A 17,671-nucleotide genomic window follows, 5' to 3' on the forward strand; every position below is an offset into this window, starting at 1 on the left:
TCTAGAACTCATCAGCAAGGCCAGAAGCAGAGAGCTGAGGCCAGACAGGGGTGTCACCAGTACACCGGGCGGGGGCCCTCCCCATCTAAAGCCAGGAAACAAACAGCCAGAAGTTTGTTACCATGTCAGGACGGGATAAAGAGAAGTCAGATTAGGCCCTGATGTAGTGGGCTGATCTTTGTCATTATGGCCTATAAATAACACAGATGACCTATTGGAATGCTCTGCTTGACTCATGAATGGTGAGCTCCTGACTGCTGGTTGAGCTTGCAAAGAGAGCATTATTGCCGTGGTGGATGAAACTCTGACCCCATAAATCCAGCCAATTTCCCGGTTTTAGCCCAGTTGCAGGCTCATATCATTCCTGCCGATTGCCACTACCTTCAAGCCAGTTGCCTCTTCCCACCTGTGTTTTCGGAGCTGAGCTGTTCTATCAGCTGGGCCAGGCCAGCTGCACAGTGACTGGCCATCTGGGATCCATACTGAGATTCAGTGAATGCAACTGCCACTAGAATACCTTGGAGAAGAAGGCATGCTTCTCTGGGCCACGGTGGTGGTGGTGGTGGCGGCAGCTAGCAGGCTTAGGCAATTGCACAAGTGTGTCTTCCTGGCCCACAGACTCACTCCTATTGCCTGCCATCTACTTATATGCCATGATACATGTGCTCCTTCCTCTTCTATTCCCCCCTCCCCCTCCCAGTGCCATGTGCTTTGCCACAGCTGTTGCTGCCAGCCAAGTCTGCCATCCTCCCCTAAGAAGGCAGGCTCTCTTCTCCTCCATGCCCTAGAAAGCAACTGAAGCAGCAACAGTACAGAGAGAGAAAGAAAACCCAGCCAGTTGGGTCATAGGAGATCATTGGGGTAGTTTGCTCAAGAACATCATACCCAAAGTGCTCTGCCCCTTATTCCATCAACCCACGTGTCACATCCTCAGGGGCGGTGCTCACACTGCACGTTGAACCAGGCCAGGTAAATACTTGGGGTGTAAAGGAACTTCGAGGTGGCCTTGGGGATGATGTGAAAAAGCTGTTAAGGAGGGATTTGGGTGAGAGATTACACAGTCCAGAGATTGAAGGAAGTGTGAGAAAGAAACTCAGAATAACCCTCCCTTGATTTTCTTTGGTATAAGATGGGACAGAGAGAGACTTGCACAGGCTTTCAATGTCCCATCATTATACCCTACAAAAGTAAAATAGCATTCCTGCAACCCTCCCGTGTCTGTTTCTTGACCTGGCCTGCCTTCAAGGACTGATGCAGAGGTTGCATTTATCCAGCACACCAAGTGTCCAAGTTTTAACCTTGCTTTTTCTTTTTTCCTTTAATGGCTTAGCCTATTACCTGATTCCGGCCCATTCAACCAGTGTTTTGTTAATGTATTATACGTGAATCCAGAGTTCAGTCTTTCCAGAACCTGGGAAAGAGGAGAGCACCTTGGAAAACCCAGCAAGTTCCAAACATCTGCATTTTTCCTCCATTGTCCAGGAAACGGGCAGCCAGCTCCTATCTAGCAAATGTGGTTAGCAAGAAAGTGCTGTCAGAGCAACAGAGAGGAATCTGTTTCTAAAAACATCATTGACCTTTCTGAAACATAATTCCTTTTCTCTTTCAAGAAATCTGAGTAGAGAGGTCTTTGTGAGGATCTGGGTTAGTTCAGTAACCAGGTTAAGTTTGTCAGGCACTCAGATATGTATAACTACAGCTGTTACTTCATGTCAGTATTCCAGGATTAACTGCAACAGTTTCGATTTTGGGGGTCTCTTGCAGAGAAGCGTCTTAATGCTGATACAGTCCAAGTGTGAGGTGGTTCGTCAGTATACAGCCAGGCTCATCAATGCATTTGCCTCGCTGGCCGAAGGTAAGAGGTGGAGTATAAAGGTAGCTGCTTTTGTGCTTGGTGGCCTTTGCCAGATCATCTCAAGCGCTGGGGCCTTAACCTGGGAAATGCCCTCTGAAGCTCTCCTAGAGACCTTGGCCTTCCATCGAATCAGCTCATTGGTCCTTTTTGCTCAGCAACACCAGCATGTAAAGCTCAAAGGTAGGGACTGGCACAGACGAAAACCTGTGCTTCGAGCCCAAAACACTCACCCTGTTTTTCAGAAGTTCAGCAAAACCATGTTGGGTAGGCTGCAATTCAGGAGAACTGAAACTCTGAACTGTTTTTTTTTTTTGGTTCTCTGCTCCTGGTCCAGCACCTTTCCCACCACCCCACAGTGACTCTGAGTCCCCCAGGGAACTTCTGAGGCTGAGGGAGGACTTGAACCTGGGTCTCCCCGCTCCTAATCCAGCACCTTCCCCACCATGCCACCCTGGCTCTTGATCCGGTAGAGGAGATTGGGACTTCCACAGCCAAGTCCAGCACCTTCCCCAATACACTCCAGCTCGGTCCGTCATGATACGGACCTTACAGGTTGAGAATCTGTGCATGGGGCACCTGGCAGTCACCTGTTGGGGTATAAGGTACCCCCGGAGGTAAGACAGGCCCCCCCTCTCCCAGCCTTCCGGAAGGGGCTAAAGACGTGGTTAGATCACCTTGCTTGGAGTGGGGCAGGATAGCCATTCATGGGGGTGATTGGCACTGTGATGGTGCCAAGGATAAGATCTTATTGCCATCTTGAATTTTATATTTCATGTTTCATATTTTGTATTTTTATATTTTTATATTTTTATCTGTATTATCTGTATTTATATTTATGTTTATATTGTAGTGTTTTTAGTGATTCGTCATTTTACTATCTGTAAGCTGCCCAGCATATAAATAAATAACTGCACACATACGGTGTGGCCATTGCACACATGGACACCTTCAGTGCAGGAGAGCCTGTGTCATGAGTGCCGTTGAGCTGAAGTCATCAGCGCAATGGCACACATGACAATAGCAAGGAAACAGGAGAAGGGGCTCAAGATAAGTAGCCATCAACTCACAACGACTAACGGCCAATAAACAATAGCTAAACGGATCACGGAGCACACCCAAGCCATCAGCGCTAATACAACGGAGATCGCCCAGCTGACAGCAATCACCGGATGAATAGAAAACCCGATGATGGGCGATCCCGGAACGCCAGCGGGGCCGCGCAACCCTTCACCCACCGGCAGGGCAACGTATTGGACAAAGGGGGGTGACGTGACCGCGAGTGAGGGGGCGCTGACCGGCGCGGGGTATTTAAACCCCGCACCGGCGCGCTCCTGTCACTCTCAGCTTTTTTCCCGACGCTGTACCTGCGCTGTGAATAAACCAGAGCCTGTTCCACCGAACCAGTGTCTGAGCATTATTCAGAGGTAGGCAGCGCATGACAGCCTGTCCATGAAGGCTCAGCACTTTTCAGCAGCTTCCCCCTAGAACGGCGTTTCTCAACCTCAGCAACTTAAGATGTGTGGACTTCAGCTCCCAGAATTCCCCAGCCAGCATCGCCCCCCCAGTCCACACATCTTAAAATTGCTGAGGTTGAGAAACACGCCCTAGAGGTTCACACAGCCTCAACCCTACTCTCTTTTCAACCAGCCTCAAATACCCAGCTCTTTCCCCAGGCTTTGGGCTAGAGTAGATGTAGGGTCCCTTTGGGAAGGCTTTCATGCCTGTTCCTCTGGGATTTCTTAATTTGACATCATTCTAATTTCTTTGGTTCTCAATTTGTATGCTACTCAGAGTTGTTGAGAAGCTGGGTGGCTTTAGAAATGTGAATTATCCATAAATATAAAAAGACATATATACTATCTTGGTATGAGACTGGCATAGATTATAAGTAGGAGAGGGGGGGAAGCCAGTTTTGTATTTAATTACTCAAGCTTGGGAAATCAAGCTGTCAAATCATTCAGATTTTTTTTTTTAAAAATCAGATGCAGGGTTTCCAAGCAAAGCAAACAGAGAACCAGACTTTTCTGTTTGTTTATTTGTTAGGTTTATATCCCACCTTTCCTTCAGGAGCTCAAAGTGGCATCCTCCAATTCTTCCCCACAACAACCTTGTGAGGTAGATTGGGCTGAACAAGAAATGCTGGTTCAAAGTCCCTTTAGGGAGCTTCCAGGGTTGAGGATGGAGTAGAACCTGGGTCTCTCTTAGTCCAACACCTTAACTCAGTGTTTCTCAACCTTGGGAACTTTAAAATGCATGGGCTTCAACTCCCAGAATTCCCCAGCCAGCCAGCCATGCTGGCTGGGGAATTCTGGGAGTTGAAGCCCATGCATCTTAAAGTTCCCAAGGTTGAGAAACACTGCCTTAACCAATACTGGCTCCGTTTGCATGCTCAGGCTGCTGTTACGGCAAGTTTTTAAAATAGAACCTCAAGAGAGATTGTGTTTGTTCAGTGACAACTATTTTGGTCTGCCTTTTTGATGTATATTTATTTTAGCTTCTCTGCCGGCTGACTCAGGGGGACTCGCACGGTCTACATGTTGCAAAAGGGAGAAATTGGCGTGGGGGGAGAAAAGTAACCCAATCCGGGTCTTTGAGCTGTGGCCGCTGAACAAACCAACCACGGGGCAAAAAGCACTAGCAGCTGTTGGAGATCCCTGGGAGGTGTCTCTGGCTTGCCTCTCCTCCCAGGCGGAACAGCTGTGGGTGCAGTTTTCAAAGGGGAGGAGAGAAAAGGGTCCTGCCAAGCAGGTGTCCGCTTGCCATTTCATCTGCATTTCTGGGGGGGCAGAGGCCAAAAGGAACTTGTAGCTGGCTAGGCGGATGGGGAACCCTTGCTTCTCCCATGATGCAATCGTGTTTCATCCAGTTTCTGTTGCAAAAACAATAGCTGCTAAACACTATATGAAAAGACTCAAGGCCCGAGGGAGGGAAAATCAGGCAAAATTTGGAACGCATCTTTTAAGTGCTGCATGCCTTTCCCCATTGCCCTTTTTCTTCTTCCTGTTTGTCCCAGGCCGGCTCTACCTTTCCCAGAATCCCCGGTTGCTCCGCATGCTGGAAGGAAGGTTGAAAGCGGAAGATAAGTACTCCCTTACCCGAGAGAATGTCCTGGGAGCTCTGCAGAAACTCAGCCTCAGGTGATGGATGGGGTGGGGCTGCCAACAGTGGGGAGGACGGGCACCGGGTTGGGTTGGGTTGGCTTGCAGGCGGAAAGCAGGTGTTGGATTCCCAGCAGCTGCCACTGGGACCTTTCAGAGTTGATGACATAAGCTCTGCTTATGTCCTTGGTGGAGTTTGGTGGCCTTGAGGTGGGCCCTCAAACACGTTTGTATTTTTCGGACGCTTGTCCGTATCTCAGCTTTGACTGCATTAACTGGCATCGTACATTGACTTACATATTTCTTCCTGTGAACCTCCTAACAAACTCAGAGTGCTGAATGTGGCAACATTTTCAGGTGACCGAGAGCCTGAGATCTGCATAAACATGTTGAGGAATGACCCCCGGGGGCCTTGAAGGTGGCCCAAAGCAGAGATAACCCTTGTTTCTGTGAGGTGAAATGGCCTCTAAGGGTGTTGTATTTGGTGTGTTGACGGAAACATGCTGGGGGCATATCTGACCAAGAAGGGAAGAACTTTTACCCACACCTGCTTGAAAGAAAAGAGCTCTGTGAGGTGGGGATGTAGAAAAGGGTATTGCCCTAGAGCAGGGTTTCTCAACCTTGGCAGCTTGAAGATGTGTGGCCTTCAACTCCCAGAATTCCCCAGCCAGCATGTAATATTGAAAGCCCGCTGGAGTTCCTCTACTTCAACTTATACCTAACGCAATCAAGGCAGAGTTGCTTTGAGTTTCTTCCTCCCACTTTCTAATTTCCAAGGACTCAAATACCTTTTCTGCAATGGCTCATCATTCTCCTCCCCCTTCTCTGAGTCAGACCCCCATCCCACTGCGCCCGAAGGACAAATGTGTCATTTCTCCCAAATAGGCTTCACTATTCAAACAGGCCCCTGAGAGAGGTGTGACTGGAAAGGTGTGGAACGAGGAACTGGGGACCAGATGGGATCATTTTGGTGGGGCAAGGAGCAAACAGCAAGCCCTCCAATTACAACGGGAAGGCATGAGAAACAAGCTCAGGATTTAAACCTTGGAGCGTATAGATACATAGAACCAAAGTTTTAGCCTTTGTAGAAGCTTCTCTCTTACTGCAATTAAAGTTGCTTCAGCAGCATCCAGGGTGTGTGTGTATGTGTGTGTCAGACTCAACAAAGACAGTGGGTAGAGCACTGTCTTTAAATGAGTGTCCACGTGCTCTGTCTACCACGTTGCTGATCTGACATACCCCCACAGACACTTAAGAGCATCTTACCTACTCGGGCCAAGCCTTCTTGTGAGAATGCTGAGTTCCAGAGAAAAAAAATATTCCCTGCGTCTGGAGGCCACCAACCACTGACAGTCTGTACATCAGAGAGATAGGGAGTCAGCATCTCTACCAAAAGTGACAATAAACCTGGTGCAATGGGGTAGTTTGCTTGTAAAACTTGAAATAGAGTGAGGGGAGGTCAACGTTCCTCACTCTGGTATCCTTCAGACGACTGGGAGCCCACCTTCTAAAACTCCTGGCCAGCACGATCCACCGCCATTTGGCTCCTGGTAGTCCCAGGGCACCTGGAGGGTAGCAGATAAGGGAAGATTGTGCTGGGCTATTTTTCTCATGTTATTTCTGAAGGCAACTGTCCTAAAGAAATTAACTCTTTACCTAAATCATTCATTGAAATCATAAAACCAGATCCTCCGCTTCCCATGGATATACACTTCCTCTCTTGAGTAGGTTAAAAGGAATTCCTCTCTGAGAGCAGTAGAAATACCTGCCTTTGAAGTCGCCACCCAGATAGGGGCCAAAGCCTGAGAGCACATCAGTCGTGGTGAGAAAAATGGCCTAATCCTACCGCTTGCTGGAAAGGTTACTGGTGTATATCTGCTTCCTAAAACCAGCGCCTGCTGGGCTTGTCAACATGATGTAGAACAGATCTGAAGACCTTCCACCTTGGTTGGATTGCTAGGTAAAGACTCCCAAGGGTGGAAGGCACATGGCTGTGCTCCGACAAACGGCACTCAAATGCTTCTGCATTTCCTTCATTTGTAATGAAAATCATTGAGCCGTGCAATGACGAGCTCTGGAGCGTGATGGGAAGTGCCAGTTGATGGCATTTCATGTGAGGTGCATTTGGGTGAGTGAAGAGTTAAGCAGGCAAACTAGCAGCCATCTGAAGAACAGAACAGGTGAACTAGGCCATATCAACTGAGCTAATAAAAGTTTCTGGGAGCAATAAATGTGTCACTTTTTTCTCACTTTTTATGGCCCATAGCTTATTGCTTATTGGAAGAAAACAGCTGTGGTTGCATATAGAAAATATTCCTGTCTGCTCAGTGAAACATTAACTGCATCACTATCAGATGTATGACTCCATGAGCTAAGCACAAGAAAGTTATCTCTCCTTTCAAGGATTCTGGTTTCCTTCTTGAGCAGATAACTTAGGGTGATTTCCCTCAATCATTTTGTCTAAGTTGACCTTTTCCTGCCATTAGTGGCCTAAATGCTCTTGTGAAATGTTTCAGTGTGTCACAGGAACTTTGGCTGCGTGGACAGGACTTGTGCCTTGCAACTGTCATGAGAGATTGGGGGGGGGGGGCTTAAAGATAACAGGTTGGAGAGAAACCAGTATGTCCGAGAGAACATAACCAGCCAAAACACCTCCTCTCTAATTCTTGCATAGAGCTTTTGCTTCATACCATCATCTTTTGAATACTGTATTACATAGAACATCCATGTTTCAGTGGTGCCTTTCTCATGGTTAGTCACTGGAAATTTATTCCTGTTTCTTGGAATTCCCAGGCGGGCTTTGCAGTCGACTATGATTAAGGATGGGCTCATACCGTGGTTGGTGGAAGCTCTCAAGGATACGGACTCCATGTCTGATTACACCTTGGCCTACTCAGTTGCCTTGCTCATGAACCTCTGCCTGCGGAGTTCAGGTAATCTGCCATACTGCAGTTGGGATCGAAAACAGGCTCTGTAGAAAGCGTGAACCGGCAACTAATTCTGTACTTTCCGTACAATTTCTTATGTAGCGAAGGGAAAAAATAGTTATTTCTGAAGTTTTAATTTATCCCGATTCATTAAGTAGGGTTAACTGAAATCTTTGAAGTTTGAGTTGGGTTTGCTTGTCAATCAGAGTCTTCTGAACCTGCCGTGATATGGAGGGTGGAACTTGCTGTGCCTGTGGCTCTTTCAAAATATATTTAGTGGCTCTTCTAGATAAGCCTGAGGTCTTCCGGAAGGGTGGCTGTTTTGAGTTTACGCCTGACTCCTGTGTCTACTTTTGAACCTCTGCAGGGAAGAAGATGTGTGTGAAAATTGCAAACGAGATTCTCAAAGTTCTCTCAGATCTCCTCGGCCATGAGAACCATGAGGTACTTCCATAGTGAATATTTTCAAGGGTTGGTGAAGAAGACCAGTTTTTAGAAAACCAAACAGAGCGTGTCTTATTCATTCCAAATATGATCTTGGATGTTTTGATTCTGACTGATAATCTTCTGATTATCACATAATATCATCTGGACCCTCTAATGGCACTCTTCCTGCCTTCACCCCTGGCTGCCACTTAGCATTTCTCAAGTGATAATGACCAAAAGAATATTGGACAGCTTTGTTCTTCTAGTCAAGATCTGCATGCACCCCCCCACACCTTCAGATGATCTTTAAAAACTTGGTTGTGTCCCCAGGCCTGGGGACAGATGGCTTGGGCAGGTCCCCTTTGGATGGTGGGCGCAGTGGAGTGACGCTTGATCTTTTGGTGGCTTCCCTCCATATGCCAGATACGTTTTATCTATTGTGTTGTTAGTTTGTGAAGCTGCCCAGGGTCATCTGGGAGTTGGTTGGCCTAGAAATGTGATAGATGTGGAGCTCAGTTCATAGTTCATAGGGTCCTCTGAAGAAAAGCGCTTTGAATTTCAGTTGGGTGGCAGGACCTCACGCTCTGGCTGAAGGCTGTATATTTCTCAACCTTGGCCACTTGAAGATGTGTGGACTTCCAACTCCCAGAATTCCCCAGCCAGCCATGCTTAATAGTTATGCCATTTGGAGGAAAATAAAAACAGCAAGTGTCTGCAGCCCAGGGCTTTGCTTGGGAATGTTCCCACCTGGTCAGGGAAGAAAAGAAGATAGAATAAGCTATCTGTGATAGGAAGACAGACAGCGTAGGAAAAGCAGACATGATTCTTGATGCTCCAGGCATAGGTGAGGCTGGAGAGTGTTGTCTCTGTTGGTTAACGAGGCACTTTGTGCTACCTTTATCTCCTCTGTTACAGATCCATCCCTATGTGAATGGAGCCCTTTATAGTATCCTTGCTATTCCATCCATACGAGAGGAAGCTCGAGCAATGGTAAGAGGCCGAAAAGCTCTGGGATATTCAGATGGGCCAGACTAACAACAGCCCAGCATGGAAACCAGCTACGTAGAAACTCTTTTAAAATGTAAACCACCCTCCTGCTTATCTCCAGCAATCTAGAAACTGGTCTGGTGACTTCCTAAGGTGTTGAACTCCCATTATCCCCTGCAGCATATCTGAAATGATTTACTCCTCTGATTGGCAGGCTTCCACCTGGGTTTCGGTGTGAAACAGACTCTCTGCCTGGGTTCATACAAGCCTCCAAAGTCCGGCTAATGCACCACAATTGCTGTTTTCCCTTGTCATGCGATATCCAAATAAGTATATCACATGATGGCTAACAGTGGCCTGATTCATGTAACAGGCGAAGACAAGGCTGGCTTGCAACTCCATTTTGGCCTAGTCTAACGCATCGTGTGAACCCCATCCTGATACAGGATCACAGGGTGGCCTAAACTGCATCAGCTCCATCCCTGTCAGGAATTAGCTACGCTAAATAGGCACCACCATGACAGAATCGCAAGGCACGGAGAGGGGCGGTGGCTTCCGTTTGCTATTTTGGTCATGGTTCGTGATGAATGGCAGAGGTGATAAATCTCCGTCAAAGAAGTGCTGCTGGCTCTCTAGGAAAGATAAGTTTCTAACTAAATGGCAGACAAAAGCTGGAACCTGTTCTGATTTGTACAGAAGCTGATATCTGGTCTGATGGGTCCAGCTCTCACTTTCTCTGCTATTATGCAGAATCTGTTTCAGTGTTAAGCCTGATGGATGCATCGTGCGCTTCCCTGCGATACTTATCTTTCCTTGCCTGTTCTGAAAAGCTATCTCTGAAGACACAGGGTTTTTTAGCAGCTGGCTCAAATGACGTCTTTTTAAATTGCCAGTCATTGATATGATTTGAGGAAAGGGCTGCCATTTTGTCTAGAACAGAGAAACTGTGCAAGGGAAGCTCTGATTCGCCATTAATTTGAAGGGAATCTTAGTAGTAGTTAAGAGGGTAACGTGCAAGCAGGAACAAAATCCATTAGGAACAAAACTCCCAATGGGAGGATTGTCGTAATACCTTCATGAGGATAGCTACAATCACAAATTGCCATCCGTTCTTTTCCCTCCACTTTTCTTTTCTCTGCCTTTAATTCTGAGGAAGAGTTCTGTGAAATCCAAATGTTCACTTACTACTTATGACTTTTTTTTTTTAATCCGTTCAATCGTATCTAGTTCTCAGAGCTTGCCTGGGCAAGTCCCTGCAGTTTGCCTGGCAAGGTTTTTCGGAAGTGGTTTGCCATTGCCTTCTTCCCAGGGCTGAGAGAGAGGGACTGGCCCAGGGTCACCCGGCTGGCTTCGTGCCCAAGGCAGGACTAGAACTCACGGCCTCCTGGTTCCTAGCCCGGTGTCTTGACCGCTATACCAAATTGGCTCTCGCTTATGACTTTAAGGCTGTGTTAATGCAACGTGCATAACAAGGTTTGGATTTTTTATTTTGTGGCTTAAGGGGTGCAGATGCAGCCCATTTGGTCATTTCGTATCCCAGTGTATTGCTATTATGAATCCTAGAAAGGATATTTTGGTTCTGTTTTTGTTGAGATTGTGCATCTTAAGAAAGAGTTTGGGAGGCCTGCAGGGATCCGCTATGTATAGCTACAGTCTTTTGCTACTCTTAAGTCCAAGGGGTACAATTTACAGTATCTAGAATCCAGTGTGATCTCACAGAAAATAAACAGAATGTTAAATAGCCCTTCCAAAAATATAATTAATAATGTTACAGATTATATTCTGTCATATAATTATACAGAAATAGCAAGGGGTGGTAATTTCTATTGTGAGTTTATCTTTTTAATCAATTCTTGACTAGCATTAAACAGCATCTGTGTCTTCACCCATCTTAAAGTTGCCAAGGCTTTTCCCTATTGGAACCCTGCAATATCAGTGTTACCTTCATTCACTGATACTGTTTTATGGCTAGGAAGCTGAAACTCAGGAACCAGACTTGAAATACTGCTTGTTGACCTGCAGACAAGTTCCCAGGGTTTCAATCCAGGGAAGCTGGCTTTAAATCATCTTGTGATTGTTCTGCAGACAGAACAGCCTATCTTCTGCTGGGTGTGGCCGTCTTCCTGAACCTCTTCTTCATGAACGCAGGCGAGCAGGCCTGTGTGTGTCGCCGGCAAAATGACCTTGTGCTGGGTCACCCCTAGGATCAACTAACACAACTTTGTTTTGTAACCCATCCAGGAAATGGAAGACATTCTGCGATGCTACATTGCGGAAGGAAACGCCGATATGATCCAGCAGATTGAGTTTATTATCAAGCAGCTGCAATCAGGTGGGAGGAGGGCACACGTTATCTCAGCTTTAAAACAGAAGCTTCTAAAAAGCAGGTTACATGGTTTCATCATGCATGTTCCAGAACCTGTTCACGTAACCCCTTGCAGTAGGTGCTAGTTAGTCCTGTTAATTTAGAAATAAGTACCCTTAATTTTCATTTGGACAAAGTTCCCAAGTTACACTTGCAACTCGGCAGCTCTTTCCTAAACCTCTTTACTTAGAAACGAACACCTGCTCTATAGCATAATGCAGATAATTCCTGTGAGCCATCTAAAAATGACAGGCTGTTCATTTACAGTAGGTGTCCAGATGGCTCCAGCCTTAAGGCTGGGTGATTCCCCACTGCAGAGTTTCAGTGCCTCTGGATGCAGTTTGTTACTGTGAAGATGGCCTGCAGGTCAAGGTGTGGTACTTCACCAGTCCTTCCCTGTTTCACCCTCTCCAAATAACTTGGGGCTGGAAATGCCAGTTCGGTAACATGGATTTAACACATCCCAGTACAGGTAGTCCTTGCTTGATTTTATTTGTTTGTTTGTTTTCTCAAATTTATACTACCACCCATCTCCCCCCAAAGAGGGACTCTGAGCAGTTTACAATAAATTAGTTAAAAATTAAAAACAGTAATCATAATAAGACGTAATATAATACAATACAATATAAAATGAAAATAGAAGAGAAAAAACCAGATGGTTACAAAAGATCGTCAATACAGGGGGAACAGGTGCCAGCCATCCCCAAGAATTACTATCCCACTCCCCACCCCAGGCACAGCGGCACAGCCAGGTCTTCAGGGACTTCTGGAAGGTCAGGAGGGATGGAGCTAGCCTGATGTCTGGTGGCAGAATGTTCCAAAGTGTAATGGTTGCCTATCCTAAATTACATTCAGACTCACAAGCAAGAGCTTGAATCAAATCTGGTTTATTTAAGAATAGTCTGCAGGTACAAAGAAAGCTGAGAATGAGCAAAAGCGCACCAAATACAAACTAAAAACCCTCGATGCGAATGTAAGCCCCCCCCCCCGTACAGCCATTTCAAATTCCCCATCCCAGGTGCTCCTAACGAGTTCTGCTAATCAACGGGTAAAAAGACCTTGAACACACACGATAACCCAAACACATTCCATCCCCATGGAAACAGATAGACAGCCTGGTACAAGGTCTCCCAGCAGCTCCCTCCCAACCAGAACGCACATCAGCACCATGGCATGCAAAACGTTATGATGTACATCAAACATCGCAACGGCAAACATGACACAAAGGTTGGGCACCACTGCAGAGAAGGCCCGCTTCCTGGACCCCGTCAACCGGAGTTCTTTAACTGACGGGGTCCGTAACATGCCCTCTCTGCAAGACCAGGTGGGACGGGCCGATGTGATGGGGATGAGACGGTCCCTCAGGTAGCCTGGCCCCATGCCAGGTAGGGCTTTAAAGGTGATAACCAACACCTTGAATTGGACCCGGAAGCAGACTGGCAACCAATGCAGCTCACACAGTAAAGGTGTTACATGCACCGATCTTGGGGTGCCAAGCATTGCCTGCGCGGCCGCATTCAGGATCAGCTGTGGCTTCCGGATACTCTTCAAGGGTAGCCCCATGTAGAGCGCATTGCAATAGTCTATGTGGGAGATGACCCACATGAGTGACTGCTCAGAGGGCCACCCGATCCAGGAAGGGGCGTAACTGGTGCACAAAGGCCCTCCTGGCCACGGCTGCCACCTGCTGCACAAAGGCCCTCCTGGCCACGGCTGCCACCTGCTCTTTGAGCAGGAGCCGTGAGTCCAGGAGGACCCCCAAGTTACACACTGGGTCTGTCTGGGGCAGCGCGACCCCATCCAGAACCAGAGATGTTAATGTCCCAGGTACAGAAGAACCATTAACCCACAGCCACTCGGTCTTACCAGGGTTCAGCCACAACCTGTTGTCCCCCATCCAGGCCCCCACAGCCCCCAGATGCTCGGAGAGGATGTCACGGCATCACTTACCTCACCCGGGATAGAGATATACAATTGAGTATCGTCAGCATACTGACGATACCTCATCCCATGGTGACGGATGATCTCACCCAGTGGTTTCATGTAGATGTTAAATAGGAGAGGAGAGAAAACCGAACCCTGCACACCCCGCAAAGGAGGGGCCAAGGGTCAGACCTCACACTCCCTATCAACACCAATGTTAATGACCATTTAAGGACGGTCCAAAGTTACGATGGCCTCAGTAAAAGTGCTTTACAATCTGTACTCACGCTTATACTGTTGCAAACCATCACACCACCCCCGCAGTCACGTGATTGCCAGCTCGCATTTATGACCAGTTGCAACGTCCTGCAGTCACGTGATCGCGATTTGTGACCTTTTTTTGCCGGTTTTGGGCAAAAAACGTCCATTGGAGAAGCTGGATTTGCTTAACGACCTGTGATTCGCTTAATAATCATTGCAAAATGGTCATAAAATTGGGTCCAGTCACATGGTGACTCACTTAACGACCGCACCACTTAACCATTTTTCCAGTCGTTATTGTGGTCGTTAAGTAGGGACTACCTGTAAAGAAGTGTTGGAAATTTTGCAGGGGTCTGTGTAAATGCTACGGTCAGTCATCCCACAAAGGATATGATGTGAGTGGTTGTTTTGCCTCTGCATAGTAGGACATTGGATCCTTGAAAAATACTAATTTTGCCCTACTCTGGAATGCTTCACAGCTTTTCAGTGGGCCCCGACTTTTCAGAAACATTAGAAGTCTCTTGCTAAGTTATTTTGGGATTTGCAACCGAAAACCTCTGTTCTGGGTCAGGCCTGAGGTGGAGGATAAGGACAATAAAAGGAGAGTTAGCAGATTTTGGAAGTGCTTTTCAAGAGAAAAAAGAAAAACGATTATATTTCTAGAAGCCGGAGTCCAAAAACGAGTCCTTTGGCTGATCCTTGTATCTGTTCCCTTGTAGAAGAGCCCCTAGAAGACAGTGCCGAGTCTGACAATGAGGAGAAAGAAGACAATAATGAAGTAAGTGTGAGGGCCAAGCCCTTGGAAACCTAGATAAAGTCCCACGTCGCCACAGCACAGATGTGGCCTTTATCATCTCTGTTCAGAATCTCAGCAGGTTCTAGCTTTTGTCTCTCCCCCTTTCGCCCGTGTCCTTGCCAGAATCACGCATCCAAAATTGCCAGGATAATCTCTCCGGCCACGTATGGAGGGGGTCAAAATCTGCAAGATGGTGGGCGCAGGGGGATGATCAAAGCCACCCCCTGTCCCCGCTGTCTTGCGGATCTTGACGTGCACCCCCCGCAGGGGTTCCTGTGGCTTAATGCCGTACTGCTGAGACGGTTTGGGTTGAGCGGGAAGAACGGCCGTGTCTGTGTCTCGGCAATGAACTGAATGAATTCTGGGAGTTGACGTCCACACAGCTTAAAGTGGCCAAGGTTGAGAAACACCGGTTTAGAGGAAATAAATGGGATTAACAAGGTTTTCTAATCACCTTTCAGGGTTGTTTGAGAGGCCAAGGGTCAGTTGCCTAAGTCCGTTCAGTGGGGCCTCGTAGTTGAGCAGGATTTCATTCTGACGTCTTGCACCTGAAAAGCAAGCATTTTAAACGCAGTGTCCCACTCACTGTGTGTAATAATTCTTTCTAAGAGCTAATTGAGGACTTGTCTATACCCCAGTCCAGCCTGGTGTGTGTGATACTGTCTTACGCTAAAGACCTTTTAGAGTTAAGAAAACAAGCAATTTCTGCAAGCAGACTTTTTTTACTTGAGAACATTGCCCAGCATAACCATGTTCTCCTCAGGTTGCTGGTTTTGCTCAGTTCCTCTTCTCCTTTGTTTGAACTAGTCGCACCAAATATTCCACCCAAGCAGGAGTCATATATAAAATGGGATGACATAATTACGCTTTATGAGCTAAGGTCACAGATGTCAGTATGGTATCCGAACCTGACAAATTAGGGGACGTCACTGGAGACAATTGAATAAGGGCAGGAGGAACAATTCAAAAGAATATGTGAATGTATGTATTGCCATGTGTGTTGAATAATCATCTAAAAGAGGAGAGATTTTTTGCCAAAAAATGGCTTTTCATTGTTTTCATTAAACTAACATTTCTGCTTGTATTGTTGACAAGCCTGCACTTTTACTTAGGAGGCGGACCTGCACAGCAAGTTTCAGTTTTAAGCTTTTGAGTAACAAAAGCAAAAAAGAAAGAAAGAGTTGTATTTGCTTTATCTGCTCAGTTCCTGTTCTGCATTCCTTAATTTTGCATTGGTGCCCAAGATGGCTTGCAAAAGAATGTGATTGTACATTGCCTTCTCTGCAACCCATGTGTGGAAAGGCACAAAGTGCCTTACCTATGAATAGGCCTAGAAGATGCATCTCTGCAGATCTGTAGACCCAGACTAAGTAGTAGTTGTAGGGTCGGACTAGATGATCCCCATGGCCCCTTGTGATTCTGGCAAGGAGGGGAATAATGTAATGCTTTGGATTTGATTCTGAAATGGTACTTGAAAGCTCATGGAAACATGTACACAGTGCCTGTTGGTAACACTAAAGTAGCCATGCATGAGCCTGGAAGAGGATGCAGCTGCCTTAATGAGTGCCTGAAGGTGCTGTATTCACATTCCTGTGTGTTCCAAAGCATCTTTTCAGAACTGAATGTAAAATATTGCACTGACCTTGAAGATGCTCTGTGAAAATGAAGTGTCTCTTGGCTGATGGATGGGGCTGGACTGGGATGGTCTGTTCTGGTCCTTCCTTTGCAGTTAGCTTCTTCCTGGGAGGCAGGATTTGCAAGTTCTCAGCACCCTTTTTAATGGGAAAGCATCTCCCTCTGCCTCCCCATGTGCCCTCATTCTGTCCAGCCTCTCTGAGTAACAGGGAGTGTCTGGTGTATCTGCACCAACACAATAGCATGGATGGAAAATACTTGGAATAATGTTGGCAAATCTTTTTAAAAACCAATTTCTGGGTTGAAAATGTGGTCTGTGGAGATCAGGCATGGGAGTGGGGAGGGAGCAGATGAGAACTAATCATGAAATATCAACCTTTTGACCTGCAGACCCAGGAGTAGCCAGATAAATTTGGGCGCAAGAATACAGAGGAAGTCTCCTTTGCAGGCCTTGTTGTAATTAGGAAGACACATAGAGAACTACATTCCTGCACCCCTCTTGCATCACAGAGGGCCCTTCATCCACCAGAATAAAAAGGAAGCCCATTCTCACCTGTTAGACGTTCCAGGCATGTCTTACTGCCACCTGAAATAGACAGAAAGCTTTGAACACACGTGTTGTGCGTGCAGACACACACATTCACGCACACAAAGGAGAGCCTTGACAGCATAAAGATGATTGTCTTTTCAGATAGTTAAACTGTCAGTGATCTGCTGTATGGCAGGTTTTTTAACTTGACCAGTTCAAATTCCTGGAAAACCAGATTGTGCCATCTCAACAAAAGAATAACAGAAGCAGTGATGGGCACACTGTGGTATGCCCGTATGCCACCCCTGCTCCACAAGCTGCACTGGTTGCCAGTTGTTTTCCGGGTGCAGTTCAAGGCTCTGGTTAGTATCTATAAAGCTCTTCAGAGCATGGGGCCTGGTTATTGGAGGGACTGCCTACCCAAAATAGTTTCTGCTCACCCAGTAAGATCGGGCCGGGTGGGCACACTCCAGGTCATCAGTCAGGGCCTCAAAAAGGCACCTTGTCTTTCATGGTGCCTGCTGTCACCCGGATGACATTCCAAAAGTCTTTGAAAACCGGGCTGTTCTCCCAGACCTTGAGCAGGGTAGCCGTGGCCCATGGTTTTTTCTTTGAAGCACTGCATTTGCTTCCCCCCAAGAGGCACGGTCTTTTTCTTTCTATCTCGTTGTTCTCTACTTTTCAAACCGCAAGCCACCCGAAGTCATTTTTGAATTTAATTAACTAAAATAATAGTTAAATTGAAATTTAATTGACTAAATAACAGACCAAAAGGGGAAATGGAAGGAGGATTGGATGAGCTTTACTCTCATGTCACAGAGAGTTGCAGCAACCCAGGATCTCATTCCTTTATTCTGTACTCACCACAT

At 46.7% G+C, this 17,671-nt stretch overlaps 1 protein-coding gene across 1 annotated transcript in view; it reads left to right on the top strand.

Moving 5' to 3' along the window:
* ARMC9 (armadillo repeat containing 9) overlaps positions 1-17,671 on the top strand; it is a 90,682-nt gene that overhangs the window by 48,189 nt on the left and 24,822 nt on the right. The window contains exons 14-20 of the mRNA XM_063306302.1: positions 1,765-1,855; positions 4,869-4,992; positions 7,747-7,886; positions 8,248-8,324; positions 9,222-9,296; positions 11,535-11,625; positions 14,562-14,620. Coding sequence (XP_063162372.1) covers positions 1,765-1,855; positions 4,869-4,992; positions 7,747-7,886; positions 8,248-8,324; positions 9,222-9,296; positions 11,535-11,625; positions 14,562-14,620 — 657 coding nt within the window. The remainder of the gene's footprint in view (positions 1-1,764; positions 1,856-4,868; positions 4,993-7,746; positions 7,887-8,247; positions 8,325-9,221; positions 9,297-11,534; positions 11,626-14,561; positions 14,621-17,671) is intronic.

Source organism: Candoia aspera, chromosome 6 (assembly GCF_035149785.1).
Source record: "Candoia aspera isolate rCanAsp1 chromosome 6, rCanAsp1.hap2, whole genome shotgun sequence".
Classification (NCBI taxonomy): Eukaryota; Metazoa; Chordata; class Lepidosauria; order Squamata; family Boidae; genus Candoia; species Candoia aspera.